Raw genomic sequence first — 23,578 nt, 5'->3', positions numbered from 1 at the left:
TTTCATGGGCTAACGATGTTAAGACGTACGTAAAATGACTCTTTTACCCTGGTGTTGAAGGCAATAGTTCATCAATCGTTAGCCCATCACGACTTATTTCTACTGTAGGTTGCTAAACTATTTCGATTGTCAGGCAACAGTCCAAAGGAACTATTTTGACTATAGGTTGTTGAATTGTAGCCCTCCATGCTAGGGGTAAAAGAGCCATTTCATGTATAGCTTAACACTGTTACCCATCAAACTAACAGAAGGGCCAAGAAACCAAAGAAAAATCATTTTAGAGCCTAATAAAGCAAGTTGAAGAGAAAAGAGTCCAATAAACTAAACAACACTTGTTTAGGGCCAAGGAAAAAATTTCCTTATATAAGTCACACTATGTAAACTAAGTATCTCACGTTCATTTTCCACCAACGTGTTTGGTATCTCAGTCTTAGATTTTTTTTAAAAACTTGTATATATAGTATGATATTCAAATAAGGATAATTGATTATTTTCATCTTTCAATGATAATTCATGCATCCTTGGTGATATGTTACTTGTTCCATTAACATTTGATTCAAGATAATATATATTAAAATATTTTTTATAAAATTGATCAAACTTTTTTTTGTGAGGCATAGTACTTCGAGAAGAAAAATCAAACCACATTCATAGATTGAGGAGATCAAATATACTATTTTTCGATTCACGCGTGTGGACTACAGGAAGGAAAATAGCATATATAGCTTGATTTTTATAAAGTACTTTATTATTCATCATGCTCTAATATAAGGTCAGAACCTCCTCCCTTCCCTCCCTGAAACCCCCCGAGAGAAGATGTACGACTACGGGCTCGGGCACCCATGGCTGAACCCTGAGGGCACCTTCAAGGTCTTCTGCAAGGCCGACGAGGGGCTCTGCCTCGCCGTCCGCGGCGGCTCCCTCGTCCTTGCCGCCGCCGACCCCGCCGACGAGCACCAGCACTGGTTCAAGGACGTCCGCTTCAGCCTGCGCATCAAGGATGAGGAGGGCAAGCCCGTCTTCTCCCTCATCAACAAGGCCACCGGCCTCGCCATCCGGCACTCCCTCGGCCCTTACCACCCGGTATGTAATTTCCCCTCGATCTGCTCTCCCCTCCCCCCCTGGGTTGGGTTTTTGGAGAATGCAGATTGGGATTTGGGATGATGTGTGTGTGTGTGTGGGGTTGTTCAATTTCAGGTGAGGCTGCTGGAGTTCGACCCGGAGGGCTTCGAAGAGTCGCTGCTGTGGACGGAGAGCGGCCACTTGGGCAGGGACTTCGGCTGCATCCGCATGATGCACGACGTCGACATGGGCCTCGACGCCGCCTTGCCCCGCGGCGAGGACGGCGTGCGGGACGGCACGGGGATCACGCTCACGGAGGGTGCCGAGGCCGAGGGCGACACACGGAGCTGGAAGATCGTCTTCTGGAGCGAGGAGGCCAACAAGACCTGCGCCGGGCTTTACGCCGAGCCCACATGCCGCATCTACTGCAAGGCCGACGAGGGCTTCAGCCTCACCGTGCGCGACGGCGCTGTCTGCCTCGCGCCCACCGACGCCGACGACGACTACCAGCACTGGATCCAGGACAAGAGGCCCGGGAACCGGATCAAGGACTTGGAAGGCTACCCCGCTTTTGTCCTCGTCAACAGAGTCACCGGCGATGCCATGGATGCCTCCGTAGGCCGGGGCAACCCTGTAAGCAAACGTTCACCCTTGCTCAATCTACCATCACATATTCACATGAGCCGCCTCACCCTTGCTCAATCTACCATCAGATGTTTGGGTTTGATAATAAATGGTATGAAGCTTCAATTTCTAGAATCCATGCTAGGTCAAACCTTTTTAAGTTTGACTAACTTTATAGAAAAAATTATTAATACATATAACATAAAATGAGTATCTTATGAAAATATATTCTACGATAAATCTAATTGTACTAATTTGGTACTATAGATTTTAGCATTTTTTTTAAAAAAAATTCAGTCAAAGTTTAAAAAGTTTGACGTAAAACAACTCTAAGAATTGAAGCTTTCGGAGACAGAGGGAGTAACTGGTTATGAAGCACCCTTTTTCAAACCCTCTCCTGTAACCTTACCCAATAAAGTCTTGGGGGCTATATAACGATATAAATACACATAGTTATTCTTTCTCATAATTGGATTCAAGTACATATAGTATCATCAGGCCTTGTTTAGTTCCTCCTCCAAAACTTTACACCCTATCATATCGGATGTGTTGGACTTAGATTAGGTGTGCACTGTATACACATATCAAATATTACTATATTAGATTTTTGAGTATCTGAATTCGGAAATGGATCCCATATATATTAAATATTTAGATTCGGATATGGACTATCCTATTTAGTATCTGAACCTCTTCGGTTAGACTGTTTTCCCCACAAATATGAGGCAATTTCCATAGCATGGCTAACTTTTTTTTTTGTCATCATGATTCTTCGTGATCGACATGTTCTCCAAAACATTATCGATGCCCACAAATTGCATTTATGTGTGCTTCTCAAAGAAGCCTACACATTTGCCTCTCCTTCTGGCTGTGCTCTTTTTCCTAGTCTTGGATGCTGAAACCCTCACCCCCACCCCAATGGATGGTGCAACCAGGTCTGGACCTTGTCTGTCCATTATCGACGGCAGGTGGTCGTAGGGTGTTGGAACTTGCCGGAGAGACAACGCTGCCGGCAAGGTCACGGCCAGGAACACACACAACTCACGCGAACATAGTGGACACGATCTCGTTTGGTGCTGTCAAAAGTGGCAGCTTTTTCTGGTTCTATTGCTATGCTTAAATAAGCTATTACAAGGAAACTAATCAAGGTCTTCAATCAGACCAATCACAATCACAATTAGTGATCATGCTACTAATTAGCTACTATCCAGAAATGCTAAGTGCAAATATGCTAAGTCTAATCAGCACACATGGAATACAATCAACATAGGTCTCCATGACCATCCAGTGAAGATTGAATCACCCATTTGGAACTCCGGTGATCAACCTTCACTCTAATGCCCCATCTCGAGCAACATCTCCAAAAAATGGGATACTGGCCAATTTGGTCCTAAAGTTTACTCAAGGCTCAGTTTAGTCCTTGATTTTTTGCCCTGTCAGTGAGTCCGTCCATATCCTCAAAACTCTCTTTCTTGGTATGTCATATATAGCTTATAACATGCATAAATGCTCAATTCTATGTCAGCACAGGAATGTTCTTTTACTGCATTGTAATCCAAAGCCGAGATAAGAAAAGATTCAATTCCAACTTTCCAAGTGCCTAGCCAGTTCCCAAGTGCATCTGTGTGCATGCTTGCACGAAACCTTGTCGTGAGGGTACACCAATTCCTTTGAGATAATGTGGGAGGCACAATGTCGCAATATACACAAAATAGAGTTCTAATATATTTATGTGCCATCATTTCGGTTCCACATGCTGAAATACTGTATGAATGAATAAATTCTATTAGTGCATCAAACGAGAGGTCTGTAGATTCGCTTCTGTACCATTCAGAAGAAACTAGAGAGAGTTGGGAGCTATCAACCTAAAAGCTGTTAGCATCAAATCCTTATTCTCCAACAGTCGTTTGCTCAAGTCAAGTAATCAGCAGTGGTTGCCCTCTTTGGCTGCCTAGCAGACTCGAGGTTGACACAAATACATATATATGGAGTGGAAAGCTCCCCTGTTCTTTCTTTTTCTAGTTGAAGGCACCTCCCCAGTTCGGTAATCCGAGTGCAAGAACCATGGCTCACTTCTATTATCACTATTACTACTGTCTTTTTCTAATGCTTTTTCCTGATGCTCTTGATGTCTTCATCTCTAGCCTATCCCAACTTGCTTGAGACTAAATTAAAAATAAACTAAAAAAACTCAACCAGGGGGAGAGACATCCCCTGATTTTCGTTTTAAGAAGATGATGCGGTGACTCAAACTCGGGCTGGCTTAGCCAATCACTTCTTTGGCATGTTGTGATGACCAGTTACACTGTGAGAGTGTTGGCTTGGGACTAAATTAAAGGCTTTCTTGTTTTTGTTGAGTGAATCTCCACAGGGCTGCAAAGGTCCATTTCTAATGTGTATGTTGGATTTGGATTAATTTAAAATTTGTCAGGGGTGTGTACTTGCAAATTTTTGTGATCACCATTCATCAGACATTAACACGGTATTATTTGAGAAAAGGAATGTGATTAATATTTTTATTTTGCATGTTTGATTGATTCAATATACAGTTGAAGCTTAAGGCGTACAACCCGTGCTACCTGGATGAGTTCATAATGTGGACGACGAACCGTGACATGGGGGGTGGCTTTCGGTGCATACACATGCTGTGCAATCTCTCTCTCAACTTCAATGCCTTAAAGGTGGATGGGGTGCAAGATGATACCAAACTCGTGCTTTCGTATTGGGGTGTGGAATCAGACAACCCGCACCTTCAGTGGAAGATTGTTCCCTGGTGTAAGTATCCGTATAGCACTCATTTAGCACTGCCCTGAACAGTGTAACTCCCTGTGGAGAGCACATTTCCCAATCTTCTACTAAGTTGCAATCTCTTTTTCACAAAATCTTGATTTCCACTGTTGAAACTTTTGCACAATTGCACATGCACCAACCATCAAAAGAATGCCATAAAGGGGTGGGCATTAAGAAACCCGATAGGCTGATAATGCCATAAAGGGGTGAGCATTAGAAACCTGATTGGCTGATGTATATTTGCAGCCTTTCAGGAATTGCTTGGCATCAAGAAAGTTTGGTAATGCCTTATAGTTGTTGCTTGTGTTTGCAGAAATGTTGTGCTGGAGCTGTGCATTGGTGGTCATCGCTCTTGATTTAGAGCTGAAGAGATGAGGCTGTTTTCTCCTGCAGTGCTGCTAGAATGAAGTTGTGTTCCAATGTGCGTTTAGTTCAGTTATCATTGAGTGCTGCTGGGGGAGAGGAGAGGGTCTCGCCTCTGGTGAACTATGCTGGAGTTGTATTATGAGCGGAGGTGGTTTCCTCTGTCTGTCTGTCTGACGCACCGTATTAAACTTAGTATGCATGTTGGGCTTTGTTGCACATTTTGGGTTTGCGCCTTTTATTTGCTTCCCTGATTCGCGTGTGTGCTAAGCATTCCGTTTTGAAACCAGGCCGTCTATATTTAATATTTAAGCTGAGCTCACGTGTGTCTAAATCTGTGACCTGTCCTCACCAATTTTCCTTTTCAGGTGAGTTGGATCTTCCTAAATGACAATAGGGCTGCGTTAGCAAAGATGAAGCCTATAGAGCCCTTCTTATAGTGAAATAGATAAGACGCAGGCCCATATGGCCCGATCGATTTACATGAAACTATAGATGCAACCAGATGATCTACCTACTGTAGGCAGGGCCCTAGCTAGGCCGGTAGCAGCATGTCCAAAACCCGATTCCCAGCTAGTCTCTAAGTCCTTGCTTCATCTTGAATGCTGTAGGCGATTTGGCAGACTGTCATAGTTACCTTTCTGAATACGCAGTTGTTCCTCTAGTCTCGTGTGCCAGACTTCAATTCCCAAATCGTCAGCATGACAATGGACTGTAAACCCGGCCTCAGTGCAGGGTCAGCAGGAGTTATCAACTCAATGAACCACTCGGTCATATATAGTTGGGCTGATTTTCCAGTTTGCTGGCAGCAGAGACGGCACTCGCAAAACAGATGTTGGCAAAAATACTCGTTAGGCCAACCTCTGCGTTGCAAGGTGGCACTAATTGAGTTTGTAGACTAAAATAGCATATATATATATATATATATATATATATATATATATATATATGTCTTTTTGTTTAGTTATTATTTTAATACCCAACTCAGCCACACATATAATACTACATTTATTTATTTTTATTTATATATACGTAGAGGTATATACTTTTATATACATCTTGATTTTTTTTGCTTGACGGCTACTAGAATGATATGGATAGGACTAATGGCATTGATCCAACACCTATGGTGTTAAGAGACCCATCTTAGTAATTCGACCCGCATGCCACCTTAGAGAACAAAGTTAATAAAATCAATAAATAACTTATGACACATCATCTTTGCAAATTACTCTTTATGACATGGAAAATATTGTCATAATATAAAATTGAAATAGCTTTAAGACATTTTTTGTGACATAAATTTACTTATGTCACTAAGTTCAGATACCTCTAGAAAATTCGTCATAAACTAGTTCATTTAGTGACTTTTTGACCAAATGTCATGCCATAAGCGTCATAAAGCAACACATTTTTTAGTGAAACTAATATTTTAGTCGTGCTCACGGACACAAATGCCCTGGATCTTTTTGCGAGATAGATGGTTCTATGAATGGTTTGGAATATAATTAATCCTGATGATGATAATTAATTATATTCACATGGGAGCTTTAAGCATAACCTAGTAACACAAGTTTAATAAACAAAATACGACCAACTAAAAATGCTTACCGCAGTGTAGCTGAGTCAAGCTTTCTTTGAGCCTTGCATAACCTATACATACTAAGCATGGTGAGCTGACACTTGTTATTATCACTAATAAAAATCTTAGATGGGTACCACATGGTGATTCAAGCGAAGGTTGCTTATGGAGGTCCATGAGTACTAGGGGAGTGCTCCCTAGTTAACCATTCTGTAGAGTATGGAGACCTAAAGATAGAAGATTAGGAATAGTTTGTGTTATGCCTTGTTAGAGATGCAAGTCCTAATGTGGCTATACATCTCATGTAGATATTATGGGCACACGTATAGTTAGTCCTTGGTATATTTAAGAAAATCTGGATAAGACAGCATATATCCAGTAGATAGGAAAAAAAAACAAGCGGACTTTAGCTTTGTTCTTAATTATTACTGGATCCTCTATGGGCCGATCATTTGGGCTACACCGTGTATTGGCCTCTTCGAATATGGAGCCCCACAAGAGTTCCGTCCAATCCCCTGATAAAAGGAAACGAGTGCGGGTGCCAAATCCAATCCACGATGTCGCCGCCGGAAATTCAATCCACGATGTCGCCGCCGCCGCCGGCGGGTTGTCCCTTAAGCCATTGCTGCCTCTGGAATGAGCTGTGCTCGCCGCTAAACCCGCGCGTCGACCCCGGCCGGGAGTACGCCTCCATGCCGACCGGCGCGGACGACAGCCCCGCCCGGTCGGTTCTGGTCGGGATCACGGCGACGTCAGGGGGTCTCCGCTCGCTACGCCTCCATCGATTCCGCGTCGCGGGCTCCGGCCGCGTCATAGGCCGGAGCGGCGTTGCCCTGGAGACCTTGGGCGACGACTACTACAGAGCCACGACTCGTACGTCACACATCCGCGCTGCCAGCGCCGTGGGTAGCTCCGACGGCCGCCACCTCTGGCTCTACTTCTTCTCCCGGGAAGCTGACTTCTCCGACCCCAAAGTCGCCAAAGTCGCCCCTCCCGTCCCCCTGCAGCTGCAAATGGACCTCGGCGCCGCCAACGACGACAAGGGCATCACTGTGTCACGTCTGCCGGATCTACCTATAGGGCCCCTCATGCCGACCTGCCCGATCTCGGCTGCCGGCGACCTCTGGGCACCATACCTCACTGGAGTTCATGGCACTTCCAGCTTCGTGATGCAACGCTTTGACAAGTATGCTGAAAAGTGGGTGAAGGTCAAGACCCTCGCGTTGAAACTTCCCCCAACGGGCGCTGACATGCTCAGCGATACCATCCCTGTCCTCCAGGGGCATGTGGTGATTGGTGACACAATCCTATTGTCGCTCTGGCCATTTCACCTCTTCTACACGTTCAATTGCTCTACCAGTACCTGGGCCGCAGTTGCTACCTCCAAGAATGATGGGACGTCGTTCGCTCCAATACGTGAACGTGGTGTGTATGTGGAGGAAGATGACACGATCTACTTCCTCTGTGGTGCTACTATATTTGCCTACAAGCTGTGCAAGGACCAGGATCAGTATCAGATGGCGCCGCCTACCAGACTTGGCTGTGTTTGTCCTTTCAGCCATGAAGGATATGGGTTCCTCGCATATCTTGGTGGCAGGGTCATGTGCTCTGTCTGGATCGGTGTTAAGCTCCTTTGCAATTGTGATGCCAAACATGTGCTAATCACCACATTTCGAGTCAAGGGAGATGGCAGTGAGCACTTCGTCCCCAAAGGTGTGAAAGTCTTGCATTCCACCTGCCGCCGGTTAGACATGGCGCCGAGCAAGTCCCTTAAATCCTACCTTGAGTTCAGCTTCCTACAGTACGTGGATCTTTTTCTTTCCCCTGCATATTACTCTTTTGGACTGCTAGTTCTTTTTCTTGCTCATTGATGTCTTATGTCTTTTGTTTTCATATTTGCATCACATCCTTATATAGAGCTATAACAGTTTGGCAGTTCCTTTGATCCTACATGTGGTTTTAGGATTCTTACCGGTCAAACTTTTTTTTTAACTCTGTACATCAATATGTAAAGAATTAGATAGGTTCATTGGGTCACTTTGACGTTAGTAGATCCATCATTAATTTTTGTAGAAAAAAATTGTCGGGCAATATTTCCACTCTATAGTTCGTGTTCATGTCCTAAACAGTGTACACAGTTATATTTGTGATCAGAGGAGTACCCGAAAGTTCTTTAACTGAAATACTTTCAGTTTTGTAGGATTTTTTTTTTGCACCACAAGTCACAAATTCTTATACAGAAAGAAAAAAAATCTTTTTGCATGTGAACTAGGGAGTACAAGGAGTTCAATCATGAGAACGCAACACCGCCTGCAAAAACGAGGAGAGGTGATGTAATGGAATCCTCAATGCTGCTGGAGGACATGGAAGTTCCAGCCAGCTTCAATGTGGTCAAGTCCTCCAATATGCCTGGTTGTTGCAGGTTTGCAATCTTACTGTCTAATAATAAACATTATTGAGCAATACATGTTCCAGTTCGACTTCATTTTTAAGGTTTCTTGTGATTTTGATGTTTAAATGCCACTTTTTTATTTTATTATTTTTCAATCCTTGCAGAGATGTTTTGAATGAAGTGTCATTGTTATGCACTGCTATGCTTGAGAAGTCTGCTATCCGGACGAACAAAACTTTATATATTATTTGCCAAGTTGCTTCTCATTCAACTGTGTATACGATTAATATCCTGGATGGAAGATTGACGTGCCATGACAAGACTCTCACACCACATTGCATTCTGGAGACATCTATGTGGTACATTGAGGATGTTATCCTGAATCAGCTTATTGAAAGATCCTGGCATTTTTTTTGTGACAGCAAATCCATATATGCTGCCCCATCTGTTGAAAATAAAGTTTATTCATGTTGTTTGGATCAGGGATACATCGATAGCATTGATTCAACAAGGCCTGTTGGTGTTCAATTCCACCTTGTTGTTCTAGTTGGTATCACGGTTGTTGCTATAAGTGGTTCTCTCCAAGATGTCTATCACTTGTCTCAAGGCAAATGGATATGCCACACGACATCTGGGCCTCCTGATCTAGATAAGGAGGTCCGTCTGTCTGGATATGTAGTGTTGAGTTCTTCTACCTTTATGGTTTCTGATGCTGATGAAAATCGCTGCTTTCTGCATGACATAGTTAATGACAAATGGAACATTGTCAAGCCTCTCAAGCCAAGCGGTTCACCTGTAAGTGCTTGTCTAAGTGAAAGATGTGTATTTGCCAAGGGTTTTATTTACACTTGCTCAGATTGGGGTCTTGCTGCATTTGAGTTGGTTGAGCAAGGTGGTTCTTATTACCTTGGCGAGCTGGTAGATTTGCGGTTTTCATGGCTGAACTATTGGGAACGCAACAGAATGTGCTTGGAATATGTTGGTGAAGACACAAGCTCTGGTGCCATTATGTTTTGTGTGGCGGGAGGTGATTATCTCTTGCTCCTTTGTACCTAACTCTTAATTCTTGAAAATGCGTATCTAATGTTATTTTCTGTTCAACTCTTGCTAGATGATCAAATTCATCAGCCTGGTTATCCAATAAATGAGAAACCTGTACGTATCACTACTGTCCAGGTGAAGACTGAAGAAATGCCTGATGGTAAGCTGAAACCGAAGTCAATTTGCCATGTGGACATTGGCACTACTTTTGTTCAGGGGATTGGAGGGGCACTTTGGACCCGAGATTGCTTTGCAGCTGCTGATATTCATGCCTGATGATCGCTATAACTTGTGTGCTGAAAATCATGTATTTGTTAATCTATAAGTTACCATACATCATGAAACTTGTCTGAGATGCAGTGGGGTGTTTTTAAACATGTAGTCAGCAGGCATGTCGTGGTTGTTGAATGTGGACCTTCAACTATGACTCTGAGAATATATGACTTCTAAAAATTGTCTGTTTTGTTTCTGTTCATGTGTGACTGCAAAACAAATGGTTTAGGCCTTGTTTAGTTCCAAAATTTTTTGGAAAAACGACACTGTAGCACTTTCGTTTTTATTTAACAAATATTGTCCAATCATAGAGTAAATAGGCTTAAAAGATTCGTCTCGCGATTTACAGGCAAACTGTGTAATTAGTTTTTATTTTTATCTATATTTAATGCTCCATGCATGTGCCGCAAGATTCGATGTGACGGGGAATCTTGAAAAGTTTCTAGTTTTTGTTTTTATTTTCATCTGTAATCATTCTCTTTTCACAAGGATACCAAATTGGCTTTGTGGTGGGAATGCAAGACTGGCACTGATCCGCTTTACTTGGTCTACAATTACATGATAATATGTAGATAAGTACTACTTTACAGGCAAAGACTACGACATTGAATGTAGTTTTGTCTGACTAGGCCTGCATTGCATCCCAATCCTTTGGTAATCGTGAATTTTTACCTTTCTGTTTGCAATTTCTTGAGCGTAGCATAGTAATGAACCATAGGTCAGGGTCGGTTTAGTTGAATTAGTTGACTTTTTGCAATATGGGCGATCGTGCCTGTGGGGGGGATTGTAACACTCTGGTGTTAAGCGAATTAAAACATGACATGTCATCATGAGCATTGCATAGTTTATTGTTAAGTAAACCCTGATGCATCAACTTGAAATAAGTTTATTTTGGATGAATGTGTTTAGGAATTTAAAGTGTGTTTATTTTATGTATGGATGCTTGTTTTTGGAGTTTAAAAACCATGGGTGAAAGTTTTTCCGAAAAGCTTAGGGGGGGGACCCTAGTTTTCAAAACCCTAGATTTGCCCCTTTTGTGCAATTCAAAAACCAAGCAAAATTTAAAGTTGAGTTCAAAAGCAAAGTTGTAGATCTTGTCAAGATGTACAACTTTGGTGTTTTGAGTTTTTAAAGTTTTAGTACAAAATTCAAAGTAATTTTGAAAATACAGATTTCCGGAAAGTGTCCCCTTTTCAAACTTAAATCTCCAATTCAAAATCTGTTTGGAATTTTGAAAAATGGTCAACATGAGAGTTGTAGGGCTTGAAAAGTTGAACAACTTTCATGTTGGAAGTTTTTCAAGTTGTTTTGGAAAATCAAAAGTAATTTTGGAATTTCTAATCTGCCCCAATTAAAAATTGGAATTTTTCCCAATTTGAGTTTTGAATTTCTAACTGTTTGGCTCAAATTCATCCCTTTCCATTTCAAATCAGTCTTTGGTCATTAAAGATGTTTTGTAGCTCATCAAATTTTGCACAACTCTTATTTTGGCATATTTTCATCTTCTATTCAAATTTTCAAAGTAATTTGAGTTTTCAGAAAGAGTGCTTTGGGAGGAAGGGGGATAAGTTCCAGCCCCTGTTTGAGGCGGTGCACCGCCGAGCGTCGATCGGCGTTTGCCAACGCGTGAACCACCGTTTCACCCCGTCCTAGCGCGTGTCCGCATCCGTGGCAAGGTGAAGCACCTGCTGGCGAAGTGGAGCGCGACGTGTCTTCTTCTTTCGCGCTCACCGACGTCGTTTGGCCACCGAAGCACCGACGGGCAGCGACTCGTCCATCTCCGAATTCGCCGTAACCAGTGATCCTCATCCAAATTCACCGTGGACATAAAGTGGTTACCTCCTTGCGCACCTACCGAACCTATCCTTCCTTTCTTTTTCGCACCAGAGCCCCGATTTCCGTTGTTTTCCTCTCCGCCGGCGACAGAGCGCCGCCGTGGGAGCCCTCTCCGTGGTCAAGCTGTTCTCGAAGGTTTCACGCCATTCTAGCTGGTGTTCCTACCTCTCCTTGTCTCTCTGATGCTCATGCGCTTGCTACGTTTCCTTGGACACGAGCAGGTTCACCGGGATAACGTCGCCGAGCCGGAGCTCCCGCCCAACGACACCGCCTCCGTCGCCAACAACCTCGGTTGCCTCTTCGGACCTTGTAACGTGAGCACCGTACTTATCAACCTTCCCCGAACCTCCCTGTCCCTCTTGTTCACGCTCTACCGAGCCCTAGTGGCCGGTCCGTGGCGGGTCATGGCGGCCGTCCGCCATTGATTCGGTTGAGGTAGAAAGAAGGAGGTAGAGCGCGATTGAGTGGTAGGAATCGGTTCGCGAAGGTGAGGCGGTACTGGTGCGCATGCGCGAGTGGGCCAAGACCCTTGCCAACGGCGGCCGGAGTCATGGCCGAGCCGCCGTGCGCGGCAGAGAAGGAGCTGACGGGTAGGGTCGCCCCGTCAGCGTCCTGCAGAGAGGAAGGCCTGACGAGCGGGACCCGCTCGTCAGTGACCACGCTGAGAGGAGGGGAGGCGCGCGCAGTGCCGTGTGGGCCGAGCGCGGACGGGCCGACTTGGGCCGAGTTCCTGGGCCGCAGTGACTCAGTGTTGTTTTTCTTTTTCCTTTTATACATATTGTGGTATATGTTTAATTTTGTATAATAAATTATTTGCTGATCCAAAAATGATGAAAAATTTTGTATAGGATCTATAAATTTATTAGAACACAGGAAAAATATTAGATTTTGTTTTGTGATAGTTTGTATGTACATATAAATTGCTTCTGTTTTTTTTTAAATAAATCTTCCATAAATTTTTATAATTTGTGGGTATATCCAAAAATCATGAAATTTAATATGTGAACTTGTGTTATTGATATCTAGCTTCAGGATTAATTTCAATTCTTTTTGATAAAGTATGCTCTGATTCTTAATGAAGCTATTTAAAATAAATATAAAAGGAATAGAAATATTTAATCCTTTTAGGATTTGAGTGGTATTTTGGATTGATTGACAACCAGTGGTCACTTAGCATGATATGCTCCCTGGTTATGGAATGTTTCATATAAATGATCTTTGTTGTCTAATAATTACACCACCTTGCTTAATGAAAATGATAAAACTTGTTTAGAAATAATCTATGTTTTTGGGTAGCTAAGTTAGTTGTTTCTATACCGTGAAGGTAAGTTTTACTCGAGATAATCATATTTTGTTATCATCCAAGAACATGTAACCTGTCTTTATCATGCCATGAGTATATCATAATCATGCATATGCACTTTTACGTATAGAATACGCTCCGGAAGAATCTGATCCTCAGTGGGTTGCTTCCGAGTTTGTGGATCCTTCGGGTTTTGCTGAGTTGCCGAACTTCCCTTCCGGTCAAGGCAAGCCCCGGACATTAAACCATATTCTTGTATTTTCATAAAGTTATTTATATCACTTGAGTTAATATGATGCATTAGGTGAATAGGAGTTGAGTGAATCCTATTTGCTGCATTATCTACCTTGATGATTTCAATATTAACCTTGATACTTGTTTTATGAAAATACTTAGTATGCTTAGCCCTGCTTATTAGATAAGTTTTCAAATGAGAAAGTTTGAAGGGTTGTTGTGGAATACTTTTAAGGTCAATAATGTTCAACTTGAGACCGGTCGGTGGACTTGCTTTAAGAATGGAGTCTTAAAGTAGTGTCTCCAACTGTGTCGATTAAGGACCGTACCGTTGATTGGCCTGTTGTGATTGAGACCTTCGAGTACAGCCCACATGCGGTGGTAAGCCTTACCTATAGCTATTCCGATACTTGAGAACGGCTAACCGCGTACTGGGAGTGGAAAGATGGCGAGAGTAGCGTGTACCCACCTTACGGATCTGAGATGACCAGGAAGCATCTAGATTGGCTGTAGGATGGTGGTGTACTGTACTCTCGGGTGACGCTGGACCCGTTCTTGTATGGGAGGATCTATAGAAAAGGTTGACATATGCAAGATTAAGTTCTACATATGTCGTGTGGTACTGAATCCCCAGCTGGGTTTAATCGATTCGAATCGCCGTGTTTCCTCGGATATGGAGCCTCAATCCTCGTACCATCATCGTAGTAATAAGTGAATCTTTGGTATAAGAAAGATATGGTTTGCTTATGAAAGTTTGATAATCATTTGGTTCGTCATAAATGATGATCTTGAGTTAAAACTTGAAAGTAGGTTTTACTCTTAGTAAGCTTTTATGCAAAAGAAATGCTTGATCTTGATAAAGCTTTACCTTGAATCCCTATAGCCTGCATACCTAAGTTTTCACCTCTTTTATAGTCGGTTAAGTCTTGTTGAGTACTTTTGTACTCAGGGTTTATTAACCCCTGTTGCAGGTGAGCCTTTTGATAATCCTTTTGATGGTCGTTGTTACTTTACTCTTGTGGAGGAGAGTGATGATGAGAAATCTGATGTGTGACCTTGGGCAAGTAAAACTTGTTGTGTGATCTATGGTTTATGTAATAATAAGTTCCGAACCTTTTATGTACTAAATACTTATGGTTTGTAACCGTTGAACTTAAGTTTCAAGCTATGTTATGTAACCTTTCCGCTTTTACTCTGATTTATCTTATCTATGAAATGTTGTAATACTGTGATGCTTGATGAGGGAATTCCTGGAAAGAATGGAACGTGGATGATTCGGGTTTCCCGAGGACACCCGACAGACTTCTTGAGTCATTTGGAACTCGTACACGCCAATCGGAAGTCTTTGAGACAACGATGGGTGTATGTGGGCCACTTAATTCAGGAGGTTCTGCCACAGCTGGTATCAAAGCAGGTTTCCCTTAGAAAGTATAGCAGTATTCAGTTTTGAAAACTTCAAAAGCTTTTGAGTCAAACTAAATTTCAAATTAGTTTGAGTCCAAATTGCTTGCAAGCTTGCCTTATGCTTCTAACTTGTCTTAATTCATTCTCTAGACTTATCCTTCTATCCAAATGAATATGTTCTTAGTATAATTATGGTAATATTTATGTACAAGGAACGATGCTTATAATATTATAATATTGCCCTATTTATGAAAGGAAAGTTTATGCACTTTTATATCAAGTGACTAATTTAAAGTTAATTACTTGTTTGATGTATGCTTTGTTCGTAAGTACGTTTCATGCATCATTATTGATAACATGTAATTAACTTTCCTCCTTAAAGTTGTTAATAATTAAGAGGTAATATGTCTACCTAATTGTAAAACTCTATTCTTTAACCTTGGAACATATATAGTTCTAATATTCAAAATAAAAATATTTTGGCAGATGGCTCGTACCCGCCTAACCGCTCGCAAGTCCACCGGAGGTCGTGTCCCAAGGCACCAGCTGGCATCAAGGGATCCACCACCCTCCGACAGCAGCGACAGCAGCACTGATGACTCCAGCGAGGAAAATGGGAGTGACACTAGCGGAGGTCCTCCTTCGCCAAGGACCTACAGGCTTATGAAGAATGATCTGCGCCTGATGCTCACTGACAACATCAACATGGAAGTTCAGCTGTACCATATGGCGGGGTATGTGGTCAATCTGGAGGCCTATACCAATATCCTCCATGAGGAGGTGCACCAGCTGCACAATGCCCTCAACCCACCCGAGGCCCCTGAAGCGGCAGAGGAAGGACCAGTTGTCATCCAAGTGGATAGTGACACTTCTGAGGATGAAGTAGAGGAACCAGAAACTCCCACTCCAGATGAGGGTGTTACCACCAGTGGGTCGGATATGGATGACGACTAGGTGTTGAGTAGGCAAGAAGTATGACCTAGTGTGATCTTCTGACTTTGTAACTTAGTTAGTCAGAAAACCTCTAGTATGGGAAGATGTGTAAGATAGTGGTTTCAGTAGTCCTGCCCAGGAGCGGACTTGTATGATAAATAAGATGAACGTGTTTATGTTATGTAAGTCATGATGTATGATGTTTAATTAAGGATGTTAATCCAAGTGTGATGTGTTTTTAAACAGATGTCTGCTAACAACCTTGGAGCTAGTTCTTCCTAGGGTGGGGATGATTTTCCTAATGCACCACCAGTTCCACCCTCTTTGGCTGATGCAATTGCAGCATTGGTCAATGCAACAACTCTGTTAGCACAGAACCAGAATGTTGGTCAGCGTGGCCGTGGTCGCAATAACCGAGAAGAGACCACATATGTTGACTTCACAGATACTCGTCCCCCAGTGTTCACAAAGGCTGATGAACCTCTTGAAGCTGAGGATTGGCTTCGCACTATGGAGCAAAAGTTCAGTCTCATCAACTGTACTGAAACCCAGAAGCCAGCTTTCGCCGCTCAGCAGCTGAGAGGAGCAGCAGGGGTTTGGTGGGAAAACTTACTAGCTGTTCAACCAGCCCGCCACCGAATCACTTGGGGAGAATTCAAGGAAGCCTTTAGGGCTCATTACATTCCCAAGGGAGTTATGAAAATGAAGCTCAAAGAGTTCTTAGCTCTTCGTCAGGGGGATGAACCAGTCATGCAGTATATTGGAAAGTTTAATCATCTGTCCCAATATGCAATTAAGCAAGTCAACACTGATGAAAAGAAGAAGGAATGTTTCATGAGAGGCTTGAATACAAAGCTTCAGTTGATGATGGCATCATGTGGCAATATATCTTATCATGAGGCAGTAAACATTGCTATCTCCAGTGAAGAAAAGAACCGTAAACATAAGGAGGCTAAGAAGAAGAAGGGGTTTGTCTCAGGGTCCGGATCATCTGGCGGCAACAAGAAGCGTCAGAGGCTCATATATCATCCAGCTCAGCAGTTCCGCCCATCTTATCGTCCTTCTTATCAGCCGCCTCAGCAGCAGAATATGCAGAAGAGTTTTGCAAGGCCGACAATGCCGTTCAATGTTCAACGTCAGCCGAATGCTCCTGCTATTCGTCCGCCAGTGCCACAAGCTGCAACCAACCCTTGTTACAATTGTGGGAAGAGTGGACATTTTTCTCGTGAATGTCCATACCCAAGGCAAAATGTTCCAAATGTCAATGCACCAAGACCGGTTGGAAATCAGCAAGCGAATCAAAACAAAGGTAATGCCCAGAATCAGCAGAAGGGCAAGGGTACTCAGAAAACAGGAAGGGTTTTCCACACTCAAGTTGAAGCTATACCTGAGGGAGAGCCAGTGATGCTTGGTATGTTCCCTGTTGCCCAACACCCAGCACTTACACTTTTTGATTCTGGTGCATCACATACTTTCATGAATAGAACATTTGCGGAAAAGTATAATATACCTATTGGTGCAACCAAAGATGAATTCTTTATACAGTCACCTGGGGGTTGACTATGCACTAAGGAAATGGTACATCAGGTACCAATAGACTTGGGTGGATATATATTTCCAACATCCATGATAGTGTTAAAAGATCCAAGCATAGATGTGATCTTGGGTATGAACTGGATGAGTCAGAGAGGTGCAGTTATAGACACCTTAAATAGAACCATCAAGATCAACTTACCTAATAGCAAGTCTCAACTTCTTATCCATCTTCCTACCCTTAAGAGAGCAGTTGAGCAAGTATGTGCTATCTCTGTCAAGGAAATCAAGGACATTCCAGTGGTCTGTGAGTTTCCTGATGTGTTTCCAGAGGATTTACCTGGTCTGCCGCCTGATCGTGATGTGAAGTTTGAAATAGAACTCAAGCCAGGGACAGCACCAATATCCAGAAGAGCTTATAGAATGCCACCAAAAGAATTAGCAGAATTAAAAATTCAGTTGCAAGAATTGATGGATAAAGGTTTCATTCGACCTAGTTCATCACCATGGGGTTGTCCGGCAATCTTTGTGAAGAAAAAGGACAATACCTTGAGGCTATGTGTGGATTATCGTCCTTTGAATGAAGTAACAATCAAGAATAAGTATCCTTTGCCCCGTATTGATCTTCTCTTTGATCAACTAACTGGTGCTAAGGTATTTTCGAAGATAGACTTGAGATCTGGGTATCATCAAATTAAGATTAAACCAAAAGATGTTCCGAAAACGGCATTCACTACCAGATATGGTTTGTATGAATATCTAGTCATGTCTTTTGGTCTGACAAATGCCCCAGCACATTTTATGTATTTGATGAATTCAGTGTTCATGCCAGAGTTAGATAAGTTCGTGGTGGTATTCATTGATGACATTCTCATCTATTCCAAAACTAAAGAAGAGCATGAAGAGCATCTCAGGATAGTGTTGACTCGCCTGAGAGAACATCAGTTATATGCTAAGTTTAGCAAGTGTGAATTTTGGATAGATGAAGTTCAATTTTTGGGTCACGTCCTGTCAGCTGAAGGTGTTGCAGTAGATCCAAGCAAAGTTCAAGAAGTTCTTGACTGGAAATCACCAACTTCACTACATCAAGTTCGGAGTTTCTTAGGATTGGCGGGGTATTATCGCAGGTTTATCCCTGACTTCTCCAAGATCTCTAAACCAATGACAACACTGCTAAAGAATGATACTAAGTTTGTGTGGTCATCCGAATGTGAAGAAGCTTTTCAGACTCTGAAAAAGTTGTTGACCACTGCACCAGTGCTAGCTCAACCTGATATTGAAAAATCTTTTGATGTGTATTGTGATGCTTCAGGCAAAGGTATTGGGTGTGTACTAATGCAAGAAGGCAGAGTCATTGCCTATGCTTCACGACAACTTAAGCGTCACGAAGAGCATTATCCAACCCATGATCTAGAGTTGGCAGCTGTAGTCCATGCTCTGAAGATCTGGCGACACTATTTGTTGGGTAATCCTTGTCACATATATACTGATCATAAGAGTTTAAAATACATCTTTACTCAGTCAGAGTTGAATATGCGTCAGAGAAGGTGGTTAGAACTGATAAAAGATTATGATATTGAGGTACACTATCACCCAGGCAAAGCCAATGTGGTGGCAGATGCACTCAGTCGAAAGAGTCATTGCAATTGTCTGGAAGTTAAGCCTATGGACCTTACCTTGTGCTATGAATTTGAGAAGTTAAGCCTTGAAATGATTCCACAAGGAAGTCTTGCAAATGTGACAGTTCAATCATCTATCAAAGATCAGATTATTACAGCTCCGAAAGAAGATAAAGGTATGATCTTTTTGAAAGAAAAGATTCAGTCTGAGCAGAATTCCAAGTTCAGAATAGATGAAGCTGGAGTGATTTGGTTCAAGGATCGTTTAGTAGTTCCAAAAATCCCTGAACTTAGAAAACAAATTCTTGATGAAGCTCATGCAACAAGACTTTCAATACATCCAGGCAGTAATAAGATGTATCATGATTTGAAACAAAGATTCTGGTGGACTAAAATGAAGCTTGAAATTGCTAGTTATGTGGCTACATGTGATACTTGTCAAAAAGTAAAAGCAATTCATCTTAGGTCTGCTGGAGAATTGCAACCTTTGCCAATTCCATCTTGGAAGTGGGATGACATTAGTATGGACTTCATAGTGGGTCTACCCAGAACATCGAGAGGGTTTGATTCCATATGGGTCATTGTTGATCGTCTAACCAAATCGGCCCATTTCATGCCTGTAAGAAAAGATTATCGAGCTTCTGACTATGCTAAGATATACTTTAACAGAATTGTGAGTTTACATGGTGTTCCAAAGACTATTGTATCTGATAGGGGGACACAATTTGTAAATGCTTTCTGGAAGCACTTGCATAAGTCCTTGGGTACCAAACTTCTGCATAGTACAGCTTATCATCCACAGACTGGAGGTCAGACTGAAAGAGTCAACCAGATCTTAGAAGATATGTTAAGATCTTGTGTGCTCAGTTATTCAGAGAAGTGGCACGAGTGTTTGCCTTTGGCAGAATTCTCTTACAATAATAGTTATCAAGAGAGCATTAAGATGGCACCATTCGAAGCTCTATATGGCAGAAGGTGTAGAACACCTTTGAATTTGTCAGAACCTGGAGAACACAGTCTCTTCGGGGTTGACTTAGTCAAAGAAGCCGAAGAGAAAGTCAGGCTCATTCGAGAGAACATGAAGATAGCACAGTCCAGGCAAAAGAGTTATGCTGATAAGAGACGTCGATCTCTTACCTTTGAGGTTGGTGATTATGTATACCTCAAAGTATCACCTATGAAAGGAGTCACTCGATTTGGAGTAAAAGGAAAGTTGGCACCTCGATATATAGGTCCATATCAAATTCTTGAAAGATGTGGAAAGGTGGCATATCGTTTAGATTTACCACCACAGTTGTTATTAGTTCACAATGTGTTTCATGTCTCTCAATTGAAGAAATGTCTTCAAGTGCCTGATCATATCATTCATGTTGAAGAAATTAAGTTAGAGCCTCATCTGACATATTCAGAGTATCCTATCAAGATTCTGGATCAAAAAGATCGAGTTACTCATAGAAGAACTATCAAATACTACAAGGTGCAATGGAATCAACATACCGAAGATGAAGCCACGTGGGAGTCCGAAGAGTTTCTCTTAGAAAGCTTTTCTGAGTTTCTTTCTTCTGTCTTATCCTTGTAATCTATAGTGTTATGATCTACCCCTGTTTTTGTAAAGGTTGGTTTTGGAAGTACTTGACAAACTTCCTTTTCCATTAGTTAGCCTTCAAGTTAAATCTCGGGACGAGATTTCTTTAAGGGGGAAAGAGCTGTAACACTCTAGTGTTAAGCGAATTAAAACATGACATGTCATCATGAGCATTGCATAGTTTATTGTTAAGTAAACCCTGATGCATCAACTTGAAATAAGTTTATTTTGGATGAATGTGTTTAGGAATTTAAAGTGTGTTTATTTTATGTATGGATGCTTGTTTTTGGAGTTTAAAAACCATGGGTGAAAGTTTTTCCGAAAAGCTTAGGGGGGGGGAACCCTAGTTTTCAAAACCCTAGATTTGCCCCTTTTGTGCAATTCAAAAACCAAGCAAAATTGGAAGTTGAGTTCAAAAGCAAAGTTGTAGATCTTGTCAAGATGTACAACTTTGGTGTTTTGAGTTTTTAAAGTTTCAGTACAAAATTCAAAGTAATTTTGAAAATACAGATTTCCGGAAAGTGTCCCCTTTTCAAACTTAAATCTCCAATTCAAAATCTGTTTGGAATTTTGAAAAATGATCAACATGAGAGTTGTAGGGCTTGAAAAGTTGAACAACTTTAATGTTGGAAGTTTTTCAAGTTGTTTTGGAAAATCAAAAGTAATTTTGGAATTTCTAATCTGCCCCAATTAAAAATTGGAATTTTTCCCAATTTGAGTTTTGAATTTCTAACTGTTTGGCTCAAATTCATCCCTTTCCATTTCAAATCAGTCTTTGGTCATTAAAGATGTTTTGTAGCTCATCAAATTTTGCACAACTCTTATTTTGGCATATTTTCATCTTCTATTCAAATTTTCAAAGTAATTTGAGTTTTCAGAAAGAGTGCTTTGGGAGGAAGGGGGATAAGTTCCAGCCCCTGTTCATGGCGGTGCACCGCCGAGCGTCGATCGGCGTTTGCCAACGCGTGAACCACCGTTTCACCCCATCCTAGCGCGTGTCCGCGTCCGTGGCAAGGTGAAGCACCTGCTGGCGAAGTGGAGCGCGACGTGTCTTCTTCTTTCGCGCTCACCGACGTCGTTTGGCCACCGAAGCACCGACGGGCAGCGACTCGTCCATCTCCGAATTCGCCGTAACCAGTGATCCTCATCCAAATTCACCATGGACATAAAGTGGTTACCTCCTTGCGCACCTACCGAACCTATCCTTCCTTTCTTTTTCGCACCAGAGCCCCGATTTCCGTTGTTTTCCTCTCCGCCGGCGACAGAGCGCCGCCGTGGGAGCCCTCTCCGTGGTCAAGCTGTTCTCGAAGGTTTCACGCCATTCTAGCTGGTGTTCCTACCTCTCCTTGTCTCTCTGATGCTCATGCGCTTGCTACGTTTCCTTGGACACGAGCAGGTTCACCGGGATAACGTCGCCGAGCCGGAGCTCCCGCCCAACGACACCGCCTCCGTCGCCAACAACCTCGGTTGCCTCTTCGGACCTTGTAACGTGAGCACCGTACTTATCAACCTTCCCCGAACCTCCCTGTCCCTCTTGTTCACGCTCTACCGAGCCCTAGTGGCCGGTCCGTGGCTGGTCATGGCGGCCGTCCGCCATTGATTCGGTTGAGGTAGAAAGAAGGAGGTAGAGCGCGATTGAGTGGTAGGAATCGGTTCGCGAAGGTGAGGCGGTACTGGTGCGCATGCGCGAGTGGGCCAAGACCCTTGCCAACGGCGGCCGGAGTCATGGCCGAGCCGCCGTGCGCGGCAGAGAAGGAGTTGACGGGTAGGGTCGCCCCGTCAGCGTCCTGCAGAGAGGAAGGCCTGACGAGCGGGACCCGCTCGTCAGTGACCACGCTGAGAGGAGGGGAGGCGCGCGCAGTGCCGTGTGGGCCGAGCGCGGACGGGCCGACTTGGGCCGAGTTCCTGGGCCGCAGTGACTCAGTGTTGTTTTTCTTTTTCCTTTTATACATATTGTGGTATATGTTTAATTTTGTATAATAAATTATTTGCTGATCCAAAAATGATAAAAAATTTTGTATAGGATCTATAAATTTATTAGAACACAGGAAAAATATTAGATTTTGTTTTGTGATAGTTTGTATGTACATATAAATTGCTTCTGTTTTTTTTAATAAATCTTCCATAAATTTTTATAATTTGTGGGTATATCCAAAAATCATGAAATTTAATATGTGAACTTGTGTTATTGATATCTAGCTTCAGGATTAATTTCAATTCTTTTTGATAAAGTATGCTCTGTTTCTTAATGAAGCTATTTAAAATAAATATAAAAGGAATAGAAATATTTAATCCTTTTAGGATTTGAGTGGTATTTTGGATTGATTGACAACCAGTGGTCACTTAGCATGATATGCTCCCTGGTTATGGAATGTTTCATATAAATGATCTTTGTTGTCTAATAATTACACCACCTTGCTTAATGAAAATGATAAAACTTGTTTAGAAATAATCTATGTTTTTGGGTAGCTAAGTTAGTTGTTTCTATACCGTGAAGGTAAGTTGTACTCGAGATAATCATATTTTGTTATCATCCAAGAACATGTAACCTGTCTTTATCATGCCATGAGTATATCATAATCATGCATATGCACTTTTACGTATAGAATACGCTCCGGAAGAATCTGATCCTCAGTGGGTTGCTTCCGAGTTTGTGGATCCTTCGGGTTTTGCTGAGTTGCCGAACTTCCCTTCCGGTCAAGGCAAGCCCCGGACATTAAACCATATTCTTGTATTTTCATAAAGTTATTTATATCACTTGAGTTAATATGATGCATTAGGTGAATAGGTGTTGAGTGAATCCTATTTGCTGCATTATCTACCTTGATGATTTCAATATTAACCTTGATACTTGTTTTATGAAAATACTTAGTATGCTTAGCCCTGCTTATTAGATAAGTTTTCAAATGAGAAAGTTTGAAGGGTTGCTGTAGAATACTTTTAAGGTCAATAATGTTCAACTTGAGACCGGTCGGTGGACTTGCTTTAAGAATGGAGTCTTAAA

The 23,578-nt window shown here is 42.3% G+C and overlaps 2 protein-coding genes across 2 annotated transcripts; both read left to right on the top strand.

Annotated features, from left to right (window-relative positions):
- Positions 796–5,093, top strand: LOC8058758 (ricin B-like lectin R40C1). The gene is made up of 4 exons (XM_021451302.1): positions 796–1,083; positions 1,198–1,695; positions 4,236–4,461; positions 4,790–5,093. Coding segments are annotated over exons 1-4 (993 nt in total). The 5' UTR covers positions 796–816; the 3' UTR covers positions 4,792–5,093.
- Positions 6,949–10,329, top strand: LOC8058757. Its single transcript, XM_002467485.2, has 4 exons — positions 6,949–8,222; positions 8,694–8,843; positions 8,978–9,840; positions 9,925–10,329. Exons 1-4 carry the CDS (start codon positions 6,979–6,981, stop codon positions 10,128–10,130), a joined length of 2,463 nt encoding a protein of 820 aa, XP_002467530.2. The 5' UTR covers positions 6,949–6,978; the 3' UTR covers positions 10,131–10,329.

The sequence above is a fragment of the Sorghum bicolor genome, chromosome 1, assembly GCF_000003195.3.
Source record: "Sorghum bicolor cultivar BTx623 chromosome 1, Sorghum_bicolor_NCBIv3, whole genome shotgun sequence".
Taxonomy (NCBI): Eukaryota; Viridiplantae; Streptophyta; class Magnoliopsida; order Poales; family Poaceae; genus Sorghum; species Sorghum bicolor.
The sequence above is the reverse complement of the archived record's forward strand: the minus strand, read 5'-3'. Positions and strand labels throughout refer to the sequence as shown.